This window comes from Juglans microcarpa x Juglans regia, chromosome 7D (genome assembly GCF_004785595.1).
Source record: "Juglans microcarpa x Juglans regia isolate MS1-56 chromosome 7D, Jm3101_v1.0, whole genome shotgun sequence".
Lineage (NCBI taxonomy): Eukaryota > Viridiplantae > Streptophyta > Magnoliopsida > Fagales > Juglandaceae > Juglans > Juglans microcarpa x Juglans regia.
The window spans coordinates 9,909,220-9,927,570 of NC_054606.1; the positions used below are offsets into that span (position 1 = coordinate 9,909,220).

The following is an 18,351-nucleotide window of genomic DNA, read 5'->3' on the forward strand; positions in this document are numbered from 1 at the left end:
ACTCAATCCTTTCGTATCATCTTATTTATTTATATTTTCACTTCTCCTAATCAAAGATCATCAAATTAAGGAAGTAGAATCTTATATATAAATGATTGTTAGCTAACAATTCAAAATAGCAAGATTCAGCACACATCCTCCCGTCACAACTTTTGGTTGTGGCATCGTAGTTAATATTGAATCTCATTCACAAATTATTCACTATTATTTTATTATTATTTATAAACTATTTTACTAATACTATTAATAGATGATCTGAGATCATCTTAACATCCATTCGTATCCTTGGGAAACTAGAATGGTTTTTTGGTGCATAACTTTGCAAATGCTAACTTTGGGTACATGCAATTTTACATGGCTGTGGCAAGTCCTAATAAACCGAACAAAACATGAAGCACTTTTTCGACTCTGTGGTTTGTGATCGATTACATAAAACATGAGCAGAGTGATTAATTTGTGGTCACATGACAAACAAATGTTACTAAGAAAATAAAGCTCGAGCAATTAATTACTTGTAACATGGCATAACAAATGATACCAATACTGCCATATATATTATTGTAACATATCATACTGTTTTATTAAAAACAAGGTAATTACAAAATATTCTAAACCTATGATGACAGTCTTAACATTAGAATATTTTTCTAAGTGGACCAGACATTTTTTAATAAAATGGTGTTCATGTCTAACATATTATAGCGATGGCCATAATAATAAACGACGATATAAGTACTCTAATTTATGACTATAAATGAAGGACCTTTGATGTCCACTGAATGAAACAACTGGAAACCAAGAAGATCGAACATCCTATAGCTAAAAGCCAAATTTTAAATTGGGAAAAGAAAATTCATGTGAAGTATAGTGCTCTTCATTAATATTTTCCTAACGGCTACCACATCCATCGTCTCACATAAATCCAGCACACATTTAAAGCTGATGAAATTTCAATAAATGCAGGTTAATTGATTTTAATTTAATTCTAGGGCTAATCAAATTATAGAAATATGAACATCATTAGTTGAGGATTGCTACACCTACAAAAGAATTACACAAAAATAATCCTACAAACTGATGTGGCTTCATCTGACCCGTTAGATCTACTTTATAATAAAAATAACTTTACAATCTGACGAACCATATCAAGTTATGTCAGTTTGTAGGATTGTTTTTATATAGTCACTTTGTAGCTAGAATATTTCCCTCGTTAGAAACTGAAAAACCCTAAAAGACAAGTTCTTGTATCATTCTCCACCACAAATAAACATGGTGGGGTGCCCCCTCCTCCCAGGGAATATCCCAAGAACTTGAGTGCTGAAGACAGCAGCTTATATATTAAGATCGACCAAAAGTACTACTACTCGAAGAATCTGGAATTTTTTTTTTTTTTTTTTTACTTCTTTTTTGGGTTCACATTTTATACTTAAATTCACTAGAAAAAAAGCATCTTGGTCTTTCTTTTGTTTAGATATCTAATCAAAAGATGTAAAGAATAAAACGAGGTGTTTAATTTTGGCTGTATCTTTTCCAACAAAAATGCTGTCCTTTTCAAAGACAATTTTATTGCCCCCTATTTGCCACCTTTGCGGTACTATTAAAAGCATTTCTTAGATAAATGTTGGCCTGAGCTATCTCTAATATTGCAAGGTATGATTGTAAGGGTCGGGGCAAAATAGGTTCAAAAACTATATATCTATAGGACAATTTTCTACTTGTATCTTTCCTATGTAGAATGTCCTTCAAATTCAGTAGTACTGATATTTTAATTTCATGTTGGGTTGTCCTGTTTTCTTTAGTTTGAGGACCCGCCAGGATGTTAGACCATTTAACCAAGTAACATGGGATACCATGATTGCCTGCTGTGTGCTGTCCAAAAGCTTGGGGATGAGATGATTAATTTCTTGAACCATATTGGGACTTTTATCTCTATTTTTTTTTTTTTTTTTTTTTTAACTTCCAAGCAATTACAAAGCAAACTTCTCACTGCATTAATAATCTTCTTCTAAAGCAAAACTAGAGCTACCTGGCCTACTTCAGCTAATTTTGATTGCTTTTTCAGTACTTGTCTCTCTGTTTCGGAAGCATAAAACTGGAACTTTTTGCATGCACACATCCTCAGCATCGCTTTCGCTTTTGACAATAATAATAATAAAAAAAAAAAGACCACAATCTTCTAACTTTGCTTCATATGCGTCTCAATCTTGATGGAAGTGGCTTGGCATTCTTGAGGATGCGTGTCTCGGTTGAAAAATGGTCTAGATACAACAAATATGGGCTTTGTTTTGTGGGAAGTAATTATTTCTTGCAATAAGATTTCTTCATAAATAAGTATTTTTGATGAAATATTTTGTAAAAAATAAGTATTTTATCGGAAATATCCAAGACAACTTTTTCCACGAAAATATGTTATGAGTAAACACTTTTTGTCACAACCGTTTTCCATAGAAAATGATGTTATTTCTCACCACATTATACTAGATGAGATCTTATTTGCCACGAAGAAAAAATATTTTAACGGTCACGGATGTCGCGGGAAAAAGAAGTTTTTTCCCATTAACTTGTGGTTTGATGGAAAAAGACCTTTTTTTATCAATTATATGTCACGAGTCTCCTACGGAACAAATTGGTGGCAAAAAAAATTTTCTCACTAAGGATACACTTTTTCCCACGACTGTCACTCCCAGAAAAAAATAATATTTGTTGTAGTTCTATATATGCAGGGTGACATTTTAATGCCACATCTTGAACTCGAGTAGGCCAGAGATACGTTGCCACCCCCATTTACAATATCTTCTATCCTTTAGCTCTCTTTTTATCGTGTTCTTTTGTTTGATCTATTATAATTTATCCGCAACCTCGCTGATCCTTCAATCATAAACGTCAATTGTTCCATCTTCGAAACATTACGTGTATTTACAGGCAAGCGTGTAAATAATCAATTTGTTCTGAGATCTGTTATAATTATAAAAAAAAAAAGTCAAAATATTAATATCTTTTTATGCTATTTGATATGAAAATTTTATTGTTGACAAATTCCCTAGGATCCGTTTGGATATGTTTCATCTCATCATTATAACTTTATCAAATTTTTACACAAAATATAATAAACAATTTAACTTTTTTCAAATCTTAAAATAATAATAATAATAATAAATAATATTTTATTTAATTTATATCTAAAAATATTTCATCTCAATCTCACTGTCTAAATCGCATCAGCAACACTGCCTAAGAAAATACTGTATTTTTGAAAGAACTTTAGCTAGAGGGACATGTTGGGAGTTGGAGCTAAAGCCTGAAGGAGCATAGTTTCAGAATGGAGACCTCTTTCACTTTCAGTGTAAATGTCAGTGAGAAGCAAGTGGTGCAGTAAACCATACGCAGCATTTAAATTGATCGAGTGTGTTCCAAGAAACAGTCTCACTTGGCCACCTCACTAAAAGGAAAAAACTAGATAAATCCTGTATATTAATCAAACAGAAGATCTAGATATACGTACACATTAATCCAACAAATGTAAATTTACAAAATGACCAGAATTTTATAATTTGACGTATTATACGAAGATACATTAATTAATAATCTCTGTATATACCAAACACTATTCTCCGGAGAAAAGAATTGCCAATCCGACTACCATGAATGAAAGTCACGCGGGCTCTCGAGTATGTTGAAATTGGATTGTTGCTCGAAGCAAGGGAGCATTAATCAATATTAATTCTAGTTGATTAGGTGAACAAATTGTCAACAGGGAAGGAAGTGTCACACGTGAAGGAAGCAGCTGGCTTAAGAAAATAAATTTGTTAGAAAATTACATCAAGAATTTAAGATTGCATTGCGACGTCGTGTCTATGCTGACAGGAGTTAAAGAGTATTATTATATATAGTATGGATTATTCCCACCATCTATATCACTTAAATGGTAAGATTTGATTCATAAGATTTAAATTTTAAAATTTATCTTTTAAATCAAATTATATCATTTAAGCACTTTTTTTTTTTTTTTAATGAAAACAGACTTCATTTCATTCAATAAATTGAAGTTATAACTGTGACTTATCAATACAGAAAAATCTAGACTATAGGCCAACTAATGCATCTGCTCTGGGGCATCCCCACATATATTATGACGGACATTGTCTTAACTTCTCAATAATTCTCTCTTAAAAGAGAAAGTGCTCTGTAAAACAAAGCTGGAAACTCCCTTCCATCCTCCTAAGGAGGAGTATGGGACACTGCTGCTACGGACACTAAATCTAATAGCCTATTACATATTTATTAATAACTAAACAACACAAAAACTACAAGACAAAACACAACTAAAACAACAAAACCACAAGTACTGGCATGAACCAAGACGGCACGCCCACTGCAAGCATGTAAGCACTTTATTAGATGTGTTATACACACAAATTTGAGAACATAAGTATTACTTTTTTTTTTTAGTATATTACACAAGCATGTAAGCTGAAATTTCCAAGGATGTCCCATAGATATACTGAACTTTAATGCTCATTAATTTAGCAATGCAATGATAGGTAAAGCTTGTTTCTAAATATTGTTGAAGGAAATTACATCTAAAACCTCATTTTCCTGGTTCACAACGTACATCATTTTCATCCTCTCATTGGAACAGTTTGATACTCCGAAAACAACTAGAATTTTTACATGGGAAAGGTACTTGAAAGCAATATTGGTGTAAAATGTACACGTGGCAGCATCACCAGGTTGATGAAAAATCAATGGAATATTAATTCTTAGAGTGACATCAAAGCTACATATCCATGTAGATAGAGAATGACGTGAGTTCGTACATAATCCTTAAGAGGATGTTTGTTTCGCATGAAAGTTTGAGAAAGAGCCCTACGTACAAGAGGGTAAGCTATATATAGGGAGAAGGTAGGTCACGAGGGCTGGAATAGTTATTTAGGTGAATAAGGCAATGAGAGGTTTTATTTTTATTTTTATTTTTTCCTGAAATCAGCCTAGGTCAGGCACCAGCTGCATGTGCCTGCACACATCACTCTTTATCACGTGGGGGCACCTACCTTTGCCACCACATACAAACCCCACTTTGTCTTGCTTTTTAATTATCATCAACCTTCTTTTCCCTCCCTACGTCCCAATCTTTTCACGTTTTATTCAAGAATCCTCTCTATTTTTTGTTGAAAAATGATTTATTCACAATATTTTATATAACATATTGTATAATAATATATTAAATAAAAGATATTTTTATAAAATTATGTTATTTTTATAAAATATTTTACAAAAATACCTATCATTTAACATATTATTATACACTGTATTATACAAAATATTATGGGTATAAATTACTCTTTTTTGTTACCCTTTGCACTTAACTAGTCCTATTTGTCATTTGAAATAATCGAGTATTTTAATTTCTTTCCCCCAAAATAAATAAGAATATATTCGTTACTTGACTGGATTAGATGATCTAATACAGGGAGAGATAGATACAGTATCAGATCATACCGTTCACAAATCTTATAGGCTTGCGTTAAATGTTGTAGTGACCACATGACGTGTCTATCTCTCTCAATAATTAGATTATTAATTTCAGTCAAATAATTCTGATCTTTTAGTTCAAAATTTAAAATGATATAGAAACTTAGATTGAGACTAATGGCAGCCCGAAAATGAATTCAAGAAGAGAAGTAATTAAAGAGATTGTTTTGTCACGGAAAATTAGTTTGTGTACCAATCCATGCATGTTCTGATGAGTGCCAATGTTCACATGATGTTAGAGCTTATCTTTCATCTTTTGGCCTAAAATGAAAGGATAAGTGCTTGATAAATCGGGATTTTTCCTTTTGTATTAGCATGATCATAAAGACGAATATTTTTTTTTTTAGAGTATATTAGGTATAAGTCTCAAATATATAAATTTTATACAAATATTTTGTAAAAATGTGGACTTATCAAGAAAAAGTGAGTTTTCACACTTTTCCATGATGACATTTTTTTTTTTAAAAGAAGGACTTGTGCGAAACTTGTGCATTTGAAACTTGTATATATCATTTTTCAAAAGAAAAATCTTTAGATCCCTTTTGAATGTTGAAATAGTCTAATCTTATCTCATCTCAACATTCAAATATATATACTTTTCAATCTCAAATATTAACTTTTTCATTTAATCATTAATTAATTATTACAATTTTTTCAAATTTTCCAAATGAACAGAAAAAACAATTCAACTTTTTCAAATTTTGAATAAAAAATAATATTAAGAAATATATTTTAACAATGTTTTAACTTTATAATATTTTTACTCAATATTTTCTTTCTCATTTTCTAAAATCTCATAAAATATCTTAACTCAAATTATTTTACTATTATTTACAAATAATTTTATTACTATTTACAAATTTCTTTATCTCATATCAGCATCTAAACGAGATCTTAGCTTTCGCAAGTGAAACGAAATTCTTGATTAGAAAATCACTGCAATCTCTAACGAGAAAGAATCCTGCTACTCTTCCGTCCAGTATTTACAACTGGACGTACTTCTTAGTGCATTGTATTTTTTTAAAAATATTTTTTAAATATTTTAAAAAAATATACAAATTTACTAATAATTACTTTTTTAACCTTTTAAAAAAATAAAAATACAGGAGCGGTGAAACCTAAAGATAAAAGGACAACCTAACATTTTCCTACGAGAAACACTCTATTCTCTTCCTCTGTCCCTGTTTCTCTAACCATGGTCATTTTTCCTCGATCCTTTCTCCTATGTTTATTTGCTTTAATGCCTATTTATTTATTTATTGATTTTGTGATTTTGAAGAATTTTGATTTGCGACAATTCACCATCGTTTGCCTCCCACAAGCCCCCACTAGAGGGCTACTAATGTCCCACCCTGCCATTCCCTTCGGCCAACACCTATTTTTATCGATGCATGTAACACAAATGTGGTAACATTTTCTTACCGTCAATGCCAAAAAAATGGAACTAGTCCAACCTATTTGGAGCCATTTCTCGATTTGTCTTTTTATCATTTTTTTTTCTTTATATTAATTTTTGTGAAATATTTATTGCACTCTCTTTTCGCATTCTTCATATTATCCTTTAATTTAATGCAACTGTTATCATGACTTTAAGAGGATTTTCTTCTCTGTCCCAACGGACCTGAGAGTTGACAACTAAGGGAACAGGAACCAAAGGCCTAACCTAGAACAAGTAGAGTCTCCAACCTGGCCCGTAGGTAGACTCCTTTGGACGTAACCTGCATGAGGGAACATGCTGCGAGGGATAAGACTTACAGACCTAGAGACCCCTCGAATAATGTCCAGCTCTTGAATGTTTGTCCGGGTAGTGGACGTAATGTATGGGGGGAGACCCTCGATCCTCTGACAGGAGGGGCATTAACGGATCACCAAGGACGTTAGTAGGGTGGGAGAAATCGGATAACCACGTCACATTAATGACATCACTACCTGAGCTACAAACTAAATTAATAATGCCATCATAGAGACTTGTGGTATAAATAGCAAGTTCCAAGTATGAGAAAACTCTCTCTGATCCCTAGGCTCTCACTTATTTACAAACTTCCAAGATAATTTTGGCATCGAAGAATTTTCAGCCCCAAGGACGTCCTCTCCTAGTTGCCTTATTTCTTATATTTTGCAAGCCTAAATTTTGAAGATCTGAGTTATCAGAACTTGGCTCAAAGGCATGCGAAACACAACGTTAACAATGACCATAAATATTATAAATTATATCCCTAAGCACATGTGTAGAGCACACCATCCACACCACTTAAATGATAAGATTTGATTTGTAAAATTTAAATTTTAAAATTTTTCTTTTGAATTAAATTATGTCATGTAAATATTTTATTATATTTGTTATCCATACTGACTTATAAATAAAAATTTTCACAATAATAAAGGTCTTGGCCTTTCTTCAATTTAGTGTAACAATAGTGGTAAGTTATTTATTTATTTTTTAAGGGAGAAGGTAAAGATCTAGGCAACCACCATTACATTTTAGACATCTACGATTTTATTCTCTCATTTTATTATTACAAAAAGATGATGCATTTCATAGAGATTAGATTAAAAAAAGAAAAACTTAGATTGGATGGTTGGATATTAATCACGAAAAAATATATAATTTTCAATCCATCATGTTTAACCTATTAAGTATTAATTCAAGTTTATTGATAATTAAAGTCACAATCTCTCTCTCCATGGGTATTCTTGCAAGCTATCTTCTTTGCCTATTTTTAAAATTTGAAATAGAAGATTAGCTGTTTCCCAATTTCAAATATCTCCATCATTTTTAAAAATAAAAAATAAAAATCCTTGTGTTTTGGTTTTTTTATATGTTTTGAAATCTTCGTGATGGGGGGAGGGGTCCATTGGGTTGCAACCAAGTGGAGCCCACTTTTCCACATTAACAGGAAAGCTGCACTTGGCACTCTCTTGGAGCTCTGAATCTTAAACATCCTAAGTTTAAAATAAATTAAACTCAAAATTCAAAAAAAAAAAAAAAATTTAAATACCTTATCTCAACTCTTTTGATCGATCAAATTAAATAGATAATGAATAATTCCTCGCCTTCCAAGCAAGGGGTTAATCTCGTAATATCCAGGAAAGAAAGGGGCCAATTTTCGACGCGTATTCGGTTCCAAAAAAAAAAAAAAAAGAATTGTTTTCAAAGAGCGTTTTAATTATCTTTTTGTCCCTTTATAACGGTCGGAAAATTCTCATAAGACGGATCTTGCTCGCTTGACGACGTTATCACCCTGCCGTCAGTGCCGTCCTCTTAACGTTCAATCGCCTCGTAACTTCTTTTAAAATTTTTGATCTTGTATATATTCTCTCTCTCACTCTCTCACTCTATCTGCTCCAAATCCAAGCACAGAGAAACGCTCTCTCTCTCTCTCTCTCTCTCTCTCTCTCTCTTCGAGAATCTGTGCCGTACTTGGGAGCTGACTTCAAGTTCTTCTACAGCCGGCCATTACGTTTAGAACTTTCTGTGAGTTTTTTTTTTTTTTTAGTTTTTTGTTCTCTTTCAGATTCGATCGGTCATTTTCGATCCGACTCGGATTCATCAATATGTGCATCTCCTGGTTTTAATTCCTTGTTTTCTACTTTTTGAAAATGTTAAAGGAAAATTTACGCTGTACTTTTTCACACTCATTTTTTATCTTCGTTGTGAAATCTATGTGTGATCGAGTGAATTGTGGGTTACCGGAGCTGAGTTCACTCGTCGAGTTCTCACTTCTTGGTGCCGAGTCGATTTCAATTTTAGATTCAAGAACAGTGTAGCTCTCGAGCACTTTTTTTTTCCTTACCAACAATTTTCCTATCTTTTGAAATTTTATTTTACTGTCACCTCATTTTGTTACTTTCGTTCTCCTCTGATTGTTAGGTGAAAGGTTCTTATCCGTACTAATTTAGGGAGAATTCAGAAGGACTCTCATTGATTCGGATCGACTGAGTTTTTCCGATTCGGGAAAAGTTTCAGACTCACACGGTAAAATAAAAAGCAATGGATTCCACGCAGAGAAGAGGTGGACTGGTATCGCTATCGCCATCGCAGACACCACGTTCGAGCGATAAGTTGGTGCGGGAACTGCGATCTGGGGATTCGAATTCCAACACCAAGAATGACAGAGACAAAGGTGTCAATGTGCAGGTTCTTGTGCGTTGCAGGTCAGTTCCAATCTGAACTCAGCATGTCGTTAAGTTAATGTGGCTTCTTTCGGATTCATGATCCAGTGGTTGGATTTCATTTGTAGGCCATTGAGTGAGGAAGAGTTGAGGATCCATACGCCGGTGGTGATTTCTTGTAATGAGAGTAGAAGGGAAGTTTCGGCAGTTCAGAGTATAGCCAACAAGCAGATTGATAGAACATTTGCCTTCGACAAGGTTTGCTGAGCCAAATTATTTGTAATTTCTTTTTGGGGTTCCTTAATCCTCTATTTTTGGGTTCTCGAGGAAATGTTAGGAGAACGCAAGATTGTGAGATTAGTTCTCCCAGCTGCATGTGTTCTTGCTGCCCGAATCCTAGGAACTGATCTCAAATGAGCAGAATGGTTGAACTAGACCTGTTACAGAATAGGATCTTGCGGTTTTTGCTTTTTTGGTGGTCACAGATTATGTAAATATGAAAGTTGACCATATTCTCTTTTATTTTCACTTCCTACTGACAATTGGGGTTGATAGGGTGATTTTGTATTATTTGACTTTGCCTTACCCGGTAGAAATGTTTGTAATATTGGCAAATTCGGTTTAGGTCTTTGGTCCAACCTCCAAACAAAAGGAATTGTATGATCAGGCTGTGTCTCCTATTGTGAATGAAGTACTTGAGGGCTATAACCAATCTCAAGTGAGAGAATGGTTGAACTAGACTTTTATAAAAAAGGACCTTGTGGGTTTTTGTTTCTTTTGTGGTCCTAAATTATGTAAGTATGAAAGTTGATCGTATTCTCTATTATGTCACTTCCTGGGCTTGTTTGGAAACTGACAATTGGAGTTGATAGGGTGATTTTGTGTTATTTGTCTTTGCTTTAGCCCCTGGAAATGTTTGTAATTTTGGAAATTTGGTTTAGGTCTTTGGTCCAACCTCCCAACAAAAGGAATTGTATGATCAGGCTGTGTCTCCTATTGTAAATGAAGTGCTTGAGGGCTATAACTGTACCATCTTTGCTTATGGTCAAACGGGAACAGGGAAAACATATACAATGGAAGGAGGAGCAAGAAAAAAGGTCTGCTTTTCTCTTAAATGGATCAACTTTATATGTTTCATTCGCATCTACATGCTGTATCAGTTACCATTTGCTGCTTTTTGTAGAACGGGGAATTTCCTAATGATGCGGGCGTTATCCCAAGAGCTGTTAAGCAGATTTTTGATATATTAGAAGCTCAGAATGCTGAATATAGCATGAAAGTTACATTTTTAGAGCTGTACAATGAGGAGATTTCGGATCTTTTGGCCCCAGAGGAGTGTTCTAAATTCATAGATGACAAATCAAAGAAACCCATAGCTCTCATGGAGGATGGAAGAGGGGGTGTATTTGTGAGAGGCTTGGAAGAAGAGATAGTATGTACTGCTAATGAAATTTACAAAATATTAGAGAAAGGTTCTGCAAAAAGGCGTACAGCCGAAACTCTTCTTAACAAACAAAGCAGTCGCTCTCACTCAATATTCTCTATCACAATTCACATAAAAGAGTGCACACCAGAAGGGGAAGAGATGATTAAATGTGGGAAGCTGAACCTTGTTGACCTTGCTGGTTCCGAGAATATTTCACGCTCTGGTGCCCGAGAGGTATGGCATGAATAGAACTATACCATATTCAACTTTAGTACATAAAATAATGTAGCTGCATCTATCATATTGTGTGTATTTCTTGTGTTTTATCCTGACTGGAGTTGCGCACATTTTCCTAGTAGAGAAATTGTGTTTTCAGCTTTGTTTTCATTTTTTCCTTCCCTTTTTTTTTTTTTTTTTAATTATCTCTTGACTTCCACTATATGACAGCAACGAAATTGTAACTTGCAGGGCAGAGCAAGGGAAGCTGGGGAGATTAATAAAAGCTTGCTTACCCTGGGTCGTGTTATTAATGCACTAGTTGAGCACTCTGGTCATATTCCATATAGGTACGAATTATGCAATATAACTAGTTAACAGATTCTCTCTGGTCTCTTGGTTGTTTTTGTAAGCCTGTAAATTAAGCTAATTGTTAAGATGCTTGAAATATCAGGGATAGTAAACTAACAAGGTTATTGAGGGATTCGTTGGGGGGGAAAACAAAGACATGCATTATTGCTACAGTTTCACCCTCCATTCATTGTTTGGAAGAAACACTCAGCACCCTTGATTACGCACACCGTGCCAAAAATATCAAGAATAAACCTGAGGTTAGTAAGTGGTACAGTATGTGCGTGTGTCATCAATCCTCTTTTGGTGCACATTCCTTTTTTTTTTTTTTTTGGGTTAATTTCATTTCTTTGCAACTGTTGCATTTGATCACCATTTCAGATCAATCAGAAGATGATGAAATCTGCAATGATCAAGGATTTGTACTCTGAAATTGACCGGCTTAAGCAAGGTTCACTGCTCTTAGATCTCTCTCTGTTTCTCTCTCTCTAGAAATACTCCTCCTATTCCATAATAGATACTCCTTTTCCTTTTTGGGTTGCAGTAAGAGTTTGCTGTAAATGTGAGAGTTGTTTATGCCCAAATGTCAACTCTCAAGATCACATGCCTTGTTATGGAAAATTGTGGTTTTCGTTTGGAAATATTTTGGGGATCTACTGGGCATTAGATCTGATTTGAATCATAGTTGGGACTCTCGAGTACTATGTTTGGGTCAACACTGGGAATATCCATTAGTATTTTACCTTTATTAATTAACTTTTGGACTGGAAGATGTAAGGTAAGGGAGGCAGTTTGTTTTGGCATTAAACAATGTTGGCCAAGAAAATGGCAAAGGTGGCTAAAGTGAGGATATTGAAACAGATGGATCTTGCTGTTATTCAACAGTATTGAGTTCCATGTGTTATTGTGAAAGGCCAAAACTGTAGCTAATGAAAACGAGCACTGGCATTGGCCTAGCTAAATGCCAATGCCTAGCCAAGTTTTGGCTAAGTACCTCAAAAGTGATCTGCATTGGAGAAGTCAAAACCCTAAATTCATCCATTTCTCCAAATTTGGCCAGCCACTATTCATCTCCAAAATAATATTTTACTCTAAAAATATTCCCAACGACTACTATTGGATAATTAGGTTGAGGAAAAAAATAGTTGGGAAACAATAATTTTAAGTAAAAATTAAATTATTAATTAATATATAGTGTATTTACAAAATATAAAAATTAAAAAAATTATTATTAAAATATCTAATATTATATTATTATTTTAACTTTTAGATGGGTAGTCCAATGTGTCCAATTTTGACTTTTAAAGATCTCAACTTTTAGTCAAATTTTGGACTTAGCAATAGCTAGACCATTGCCAATGCTCTAATTAGAGAGCTATTGGGAGAGTGAAGTGCTAGTGCAGTGTCTTGGTACCAAAAGAAAAGCTCTCCACCAAGTAGAGAATAGCAAGAGATCTTTAAGGAGAATATGTTGAGTGGCCAGGTATACCAAGGGAGGTTAGAGGGCTTGTCATAGCTGATTGAACAGGCTTGTTTTATATATGTTCTCTTGAGTTGCAAATGATTTTGAAAATCATTCACCTTTCTTGGTGAGTCCTAGATCTTTTTCGGAATAGTGTTGCATCAAAACGCATTCCATTTATAAACTTTCATATATTATAAGACCGAGGAAGTAACTTTTGACATTGATGAAATATACATTTTTATTATAAGGAACTATGATGTAATTTAATTACTCTTGGATGTTTGGGTACTGACGAGTAAATTGTACGGCATGTTTTGTATATGTTCAAATAGAGGTTTATGCTGCAAGAGAAAAGAATGGGATCTACATACCACGAGACCGTTATCTACATGAAGAAGCTGAGAAGAAGGTTCAGTTATTTGCATAAAGTTGGATTATGCTATAATTTTCTTATTTTACTGTACATTTGTGGTATTGCTAGCTTTTATTAATCTCTCTCTTTACCCTAGGCCATGGCTGAAAAGATAGAACGCATGGAACTGGATTCAGAATCTAAGGACAAGGTATGTTTAGTTGAGATCATTTTATCAAAATTCCGTAATTGAAAATAATTATGTTGCGACTACTTATAAAAAAAATAATCACATTACTTATCAACAGCAACTTATGGAACTTCAAGAACTCTACAATTCCCAGCAACTTTTGACAGCAGAACTAAGTGATAGACTTGAGAAAACTGAGGTATAGTATGCTTCGGTGGTCAAGTACAGACGCTACAATTTTCAGTGCAACTTTCTGTCCTGCTCTCACTCTCATCTTGTGCAAGAACTCACTTGTTTCTGTTGTTTGCAACTTCAGAAAAAGCTCGAAGAAACTGAACATGCATTATTTGATCTCGAGGGAAAACACAGACAGGCAAATGCAACAATCAAAGAAAAGGAATTTCTCATATCCAATCTCCTCAAATCTGGTCAGTGAATCGCTGTTCTTGTGCTCTATACAAAAAAAAAAAAATCGTAGTCTGCATAGAACAGTCTCTCTTTACTCCTGCTTATAGTTATTTTGTTGAAGATTGAATGGGTCAAAAACTTTTGAGGTATAAATCCAAATTAGATTTTATACTTCCCTCTTGCTGTTCTGGTCAAGTTGGTTTTGTTTTATGCAGTTTATGGATCAAAACATATTTGATAAGGCATTTGACAGAATGTCCTACATTTCAATTTTCTATTTCTGGGTTTGGCATTTTAAAGTCTCATTCATTTGTAATCCAGTAGACTATATCTAACAAGAAGTTATGAATCAGATGGCTTAATTAGGGTGTTCCTTCTCTGTTTGCTTTAAATAGCTTGAAATTCTAGTTCTTCAAGTTTTATTTTAAATGATTGAAGATAGCAATTTAACAGTAACTTCCCCTGTTAATTGAACAGAAAAGGCACTTATTGAGCGAGCATTTGAGGTTCGAGCAGAGCTAGAGAATGCTGCTTCAGATGTGTCTAGTTTATTTGCCAAAATCGGTTTGTATTTTAGTCTTGGAAGTTAAACTTCTTTTGGGTGTTGTCCATCAGTACTAGAGGATGATTTATTGCTGACCTTGGTTGATCTTTCAGAGCGTAAAGATAAAATTGAAGATGGAAATAGAATACTCATCCAGAAGTTCCAGTCCCAATTAACTCAACAGCTTGAAATCTTGCATAAGACTGTGGCAACTTCTGTGACTCAACAAGAGCAGCAGCTGAAAGACATGGAGGAAGATATGCAGTCCTTTGTATCAATGAAAGCAGAGGTAGAATCTACACTGGATAATTCTGTGAATTCTTCGGATTTGATGTCCAGTCAATTTTATCTCTTGTTATCCTTGAAGGCTACTGAAGAACTTCGAGGAAGGCTGGGAAAGTTGAAAACCATGTATGGTTCTGGTGTTAAAGCTTTGGATGACATAACCAAGGAGCTCGAAGTAAATTCTGAGTCAACTTTTAGTGACCTGAATTCTGAAGTTTCTAAGCATTCATCAGCCCTTGAGGACGTAAGTTACTTTATTTACAACTCTTTCCTAACCTTCCTTCTCCTTTATAGCTGTCTCTGACTTAATTTATGCAATTCAGCTATTCAAAGGAATTGCTTCAGAAGCTGATGCCCTGCTGAATGATCTTCAAAGCAGTCTTCACAAGCAAGAGGAGAAGCTATCTGCTTATGCACAACAACAGCGTGAGGTTTGTAACTGGTCGTGTATCTTAACCAGGGTTCGTATTATTATTTAATTTCTTGAAATGGTTTTCTCTGATACATGATACAGGCACATGCGAGGGCAGTCGAAACCGCAAGGTCAGTTTCCAAAATAACGGTCAACTTCTTTGAGACTCTTGATGCGCATGCATCCAAGCTGAGCCATATTGTGGAAGAGGCACAAACTGTCAATGATCAGAAATTGTCGGAACTTGAAAAGAAGTTTGAGGTGGTTGCAGTACTCTATTTAAACTGCACGGATCAGGATATGGGGTCTTTTTCTGTTGTATTAATTTTTTATAATCATGTAGGAGTGCGCTGCTAATGAAGAAAGGCAATTATTAGAAAAAGTTGCGGAGTTGCTTGCAAGTTCAAATGCTAGGAAGAAAAAACTGGTACCTCTCCCGCATCTGCATTTTCTCCTTTCTGCACAATCTCATCTGTACCCTGGAACATAAAGGTTGTATATCAAATTGATGATGACAAAATGGAGCTTTGATTAGTAGCTTTATTTTTTCAATTTTTTTAGGTCCAAGTAGCAGTAAATGATCTTCGGGAGAGTGCAACCAGTAGAACAAGCAAACTGCAGCAGGAAATGTCAACCATGCAAGATTCCACTTCCACTGTTAAAGCTGAGTGGACAGTTCACATGGAAAAAACAGAATGCCACCATGATGAGGATATTTCTGCCGTAGAGTGTGGAAAGAAAGACCTAGAAGAGGCTCTTCAGAATTGGTATAGGCTACTTTTAGTATTAGATGATAGTTGGTCTGGGAATGGTCTCGTCTACTTCAGTTCTTTTTTAGTGTATGTGAACTGAACTTAAAATTGTGCAGTTTAAAGAAGGCAAATTTGGGTGCACAACAATGGAAGAATGCTCAAGAATCCTTGCTCATCCTAGAAAATAGCAATGTTGCTTCTGTGGACTCCATTGTTAGGTTTGTATCTCCCAATAAGGTCGTTGACTTTTATTCAAGATTGTTCAATGCTCATTAAGTTTTCCTTTCTCAATCAGGACGGGAATGGAAGCCAATCAAGTCCTGCGTGCTCAGTTTTCTTCTGCTTTGTCAACTGCTCTGGAAGATGTAGACACTGTTAACAAGGATCTGTTTTCATCCATTGACCGTCAGTATCTAATTTTACATGCACATTATTGCTCATTAAGTTTTTCTCTTGAAAAATAATGCTCAAACTATGAATAAAAAACAATGCAGATTCACTGCAACTTGACCACGATGCATGTGGGAATCTCAATTCAATGATAGTTCCTTGTTGCGGGGATTTGAGAGAATTAAAGGGAGGCCATTACCATAAGATCGTGGAGATAACTGAAAATGCGGGGAAATGTCTTCTACATGAATACACGGTAAGAGTTGGAAATCTTTTACAAATACAACACTTTGGGGGCTATTTAGTAGTTCTTCACATCACATGTCCACGAGAGAATATAGTTGAAAACACTACCAAGACACCATCTTGGCAACCAAAATGCATAAAAAAACGCTACAGCTAGTGAGAAAATATTTTTCTTTCTTTTCTTTTATTTTATTTTTTTCTCCTTCTCCCGGAAATGTGATGCATGTGAACAGAGAACGTGCCCCCGTGTATGTATATATTACGTTGTAGTTTCTATAATCATATGCCAACCCTCAAATCACAAACAGGTGGACGAACCATCTTGTTCAACACCGAGAAAGAGGTCGTTTAATCTACCAAGCGTGGCATCCATTGAAGAACTCAGAACCCCTGCTTTTGAGGAATTATTGAAGACATTTTGGGATGCGAGATCTGCGAAGCAAGCAAATGGAGATGTCAAACATATTGGTGGGGTATACGAGACTGCCCAGTCCGTAAGAGACTCCAGAGTTCCTCTCACTGCTATTAATTAAGGAGAGTTGAACAGAAAGAAGGGCGAGGGGTAGTGGTAACAACAAATTGTGTACATAAAACCATGTGGTGCCGCCGATATGTACGGTCGGACTCTCACCTATCTATATTCGTTATTTGTTGCCCAGAAAAGCAAAAATCACTCTAGGCAGGAATATATATATATATATGGTAGATCTTTTTCTCTTTTTAATCTTTTGTTCTTTCATTCTTGTTGTTTTTAGGGGGGGAGAGATGTGGGGGTATTTGGGAGATTCAGTTCATTGAAGCTCCCTGCTTATATAACTACTACTGCTACTACTGCGACTCGAGTATGGGTGAAGATTTTTCAGGATGCTTGTATTAAAACGTTCTATTGTTCAATAATTTTCGTCTCTCTGACAGATATATGGAGAACCTCGTTTAAGAGATAGTTAACTCGGAGGAAAGATATGGAGCTTAGGCCTAGATTGTTTATACACATATGATATGAGATGGAAAATTTGTAAATAGTAATGATATAATTTATGAATAGTAATGAAATGGTTTGAATTAAATAAAGTTAAATAAAAAAAATTATAAAATTAAAAAAAGTTGGAATATAATCTTTTAATATTATTTATATTTTAAGATTTAAAAAAATTCAATTATTTTTTACAGTTTGGAAAAGATGTAAAGATAATGATTGTATTTGAAAATTTGAAATTGAAAAATATTTGTGTTTGAATGGTGTTTAAATGTTGAAATGAGACGAGATGAATGGTTTGTGAAACCAAACCGAGATGTTCAAGCATTAACATTGACTTCATCAAAGTCATCTCTCAAATTTAGCTAAAAGTATATGTTTTTCATAAATTCAAAACCATTCAAGCCATAACTTCACATTGGATTAGTCAAAATAATAATATAATAATATTTTTTTAATAATATATATATATTTTTATATTTTATAACTACACTAACCATATATTAATTAATAATTTAATTTTTACTTAAATGATTATTTTCCTACTATTTTTTTACTTCACCTATTTCTCAACTTCTCAACTATTTAATTAAATGTTTGTGTTGGGTCTGATTTTTAGAATAAAATATCAAAGTAGATGAGATGAAATAGTACATCTTCAAATATGAAGAAACACTCCCAAATACTGTAGCT

The 18,351-nt window shown here is 34.3% G+C and overlaps 1 protein-coding gene across 2 annotated transcripts; it reads left to right on the plus strand.

The window, feature by feature from the left end:
- Positions 1-8,839: 8,839 nt before the first annotated feature.
- LOC121239574 (kinesin-like protein KIN-5D) lies at positions 8,840-17,579 on the plus strand. 2 transcript variants are annotated; one of them, XM_041136841.1, is made up of 23 exons: positions 8,840-9,007; positions 9,404-9,687; positions 9,774-9,903; positions 10,587-10,742; positions 10,829-11,305; positions 11,540-11,637; positions 11,742-11,898; positions 12,020-12,089; positions 13,436-13,512; positions 13,613-13,666; positions 13,764-13,844; positions 13,962-14,073; positions 14,531-14,617; positions 14,711-14,886; positions 14,965-15,126; positions 15,206-15,313; positions 15,397-15,555; positions 15,638-15,721; positions 15,856-16,061; positions 16,163-16,264; positions 16,342-16,451; positions 16,541-16,692; positions 16,991-17,579. In XM_041136841.1, exons 2-23 carry the CDS (start codon positions 9,524-9,526, stop codon positions 17,213-17,215), a joined length of 3,147 nt encoding a protein of 1,048 aa, XP_040992775.1. In that variant the 5' UTR covers positions 8,840-9,007; positions 9,404-9,523; the 3' UTR covers positions 17,216-17,579. The 2 variants fall into 2 exon arrangements, with proteins under 2 accessions (XP_040992775.1, XP_040992776.1); XM_041136842.1 differs by lacking the exon at positions 8,840-9,007 and adding an exon at positions 9,215-9,296.
- The last annotated feature ends 772 nt before the right edge of the window (positions 17,580-18,351 follow it).

Bases quoted from the DNA above. Each gene is read 5' to 3' on its own strand.
- LOC121239574 (XM_041136841.1), top strand. From the start codon at position 9,524: ATGGATTCCACGCAGAGAAGAGGTGGACTGGTATCGCTATCGCCATCG. The intron at 11,638-11,741 runs GTACGAATTATG...TTGAAATATCAG, and splicing joins TCTGGTCATATTCCATATAG to GGATAGTAAACTAACAAGGT. The intron at 12,090-13,435 runs GTTCACTGCTCT...ATGTTCAAATAG, and splicing joins AATTGACCGGCTTAAGCAAG to AGGTTTATGCTGCAAGAGAA.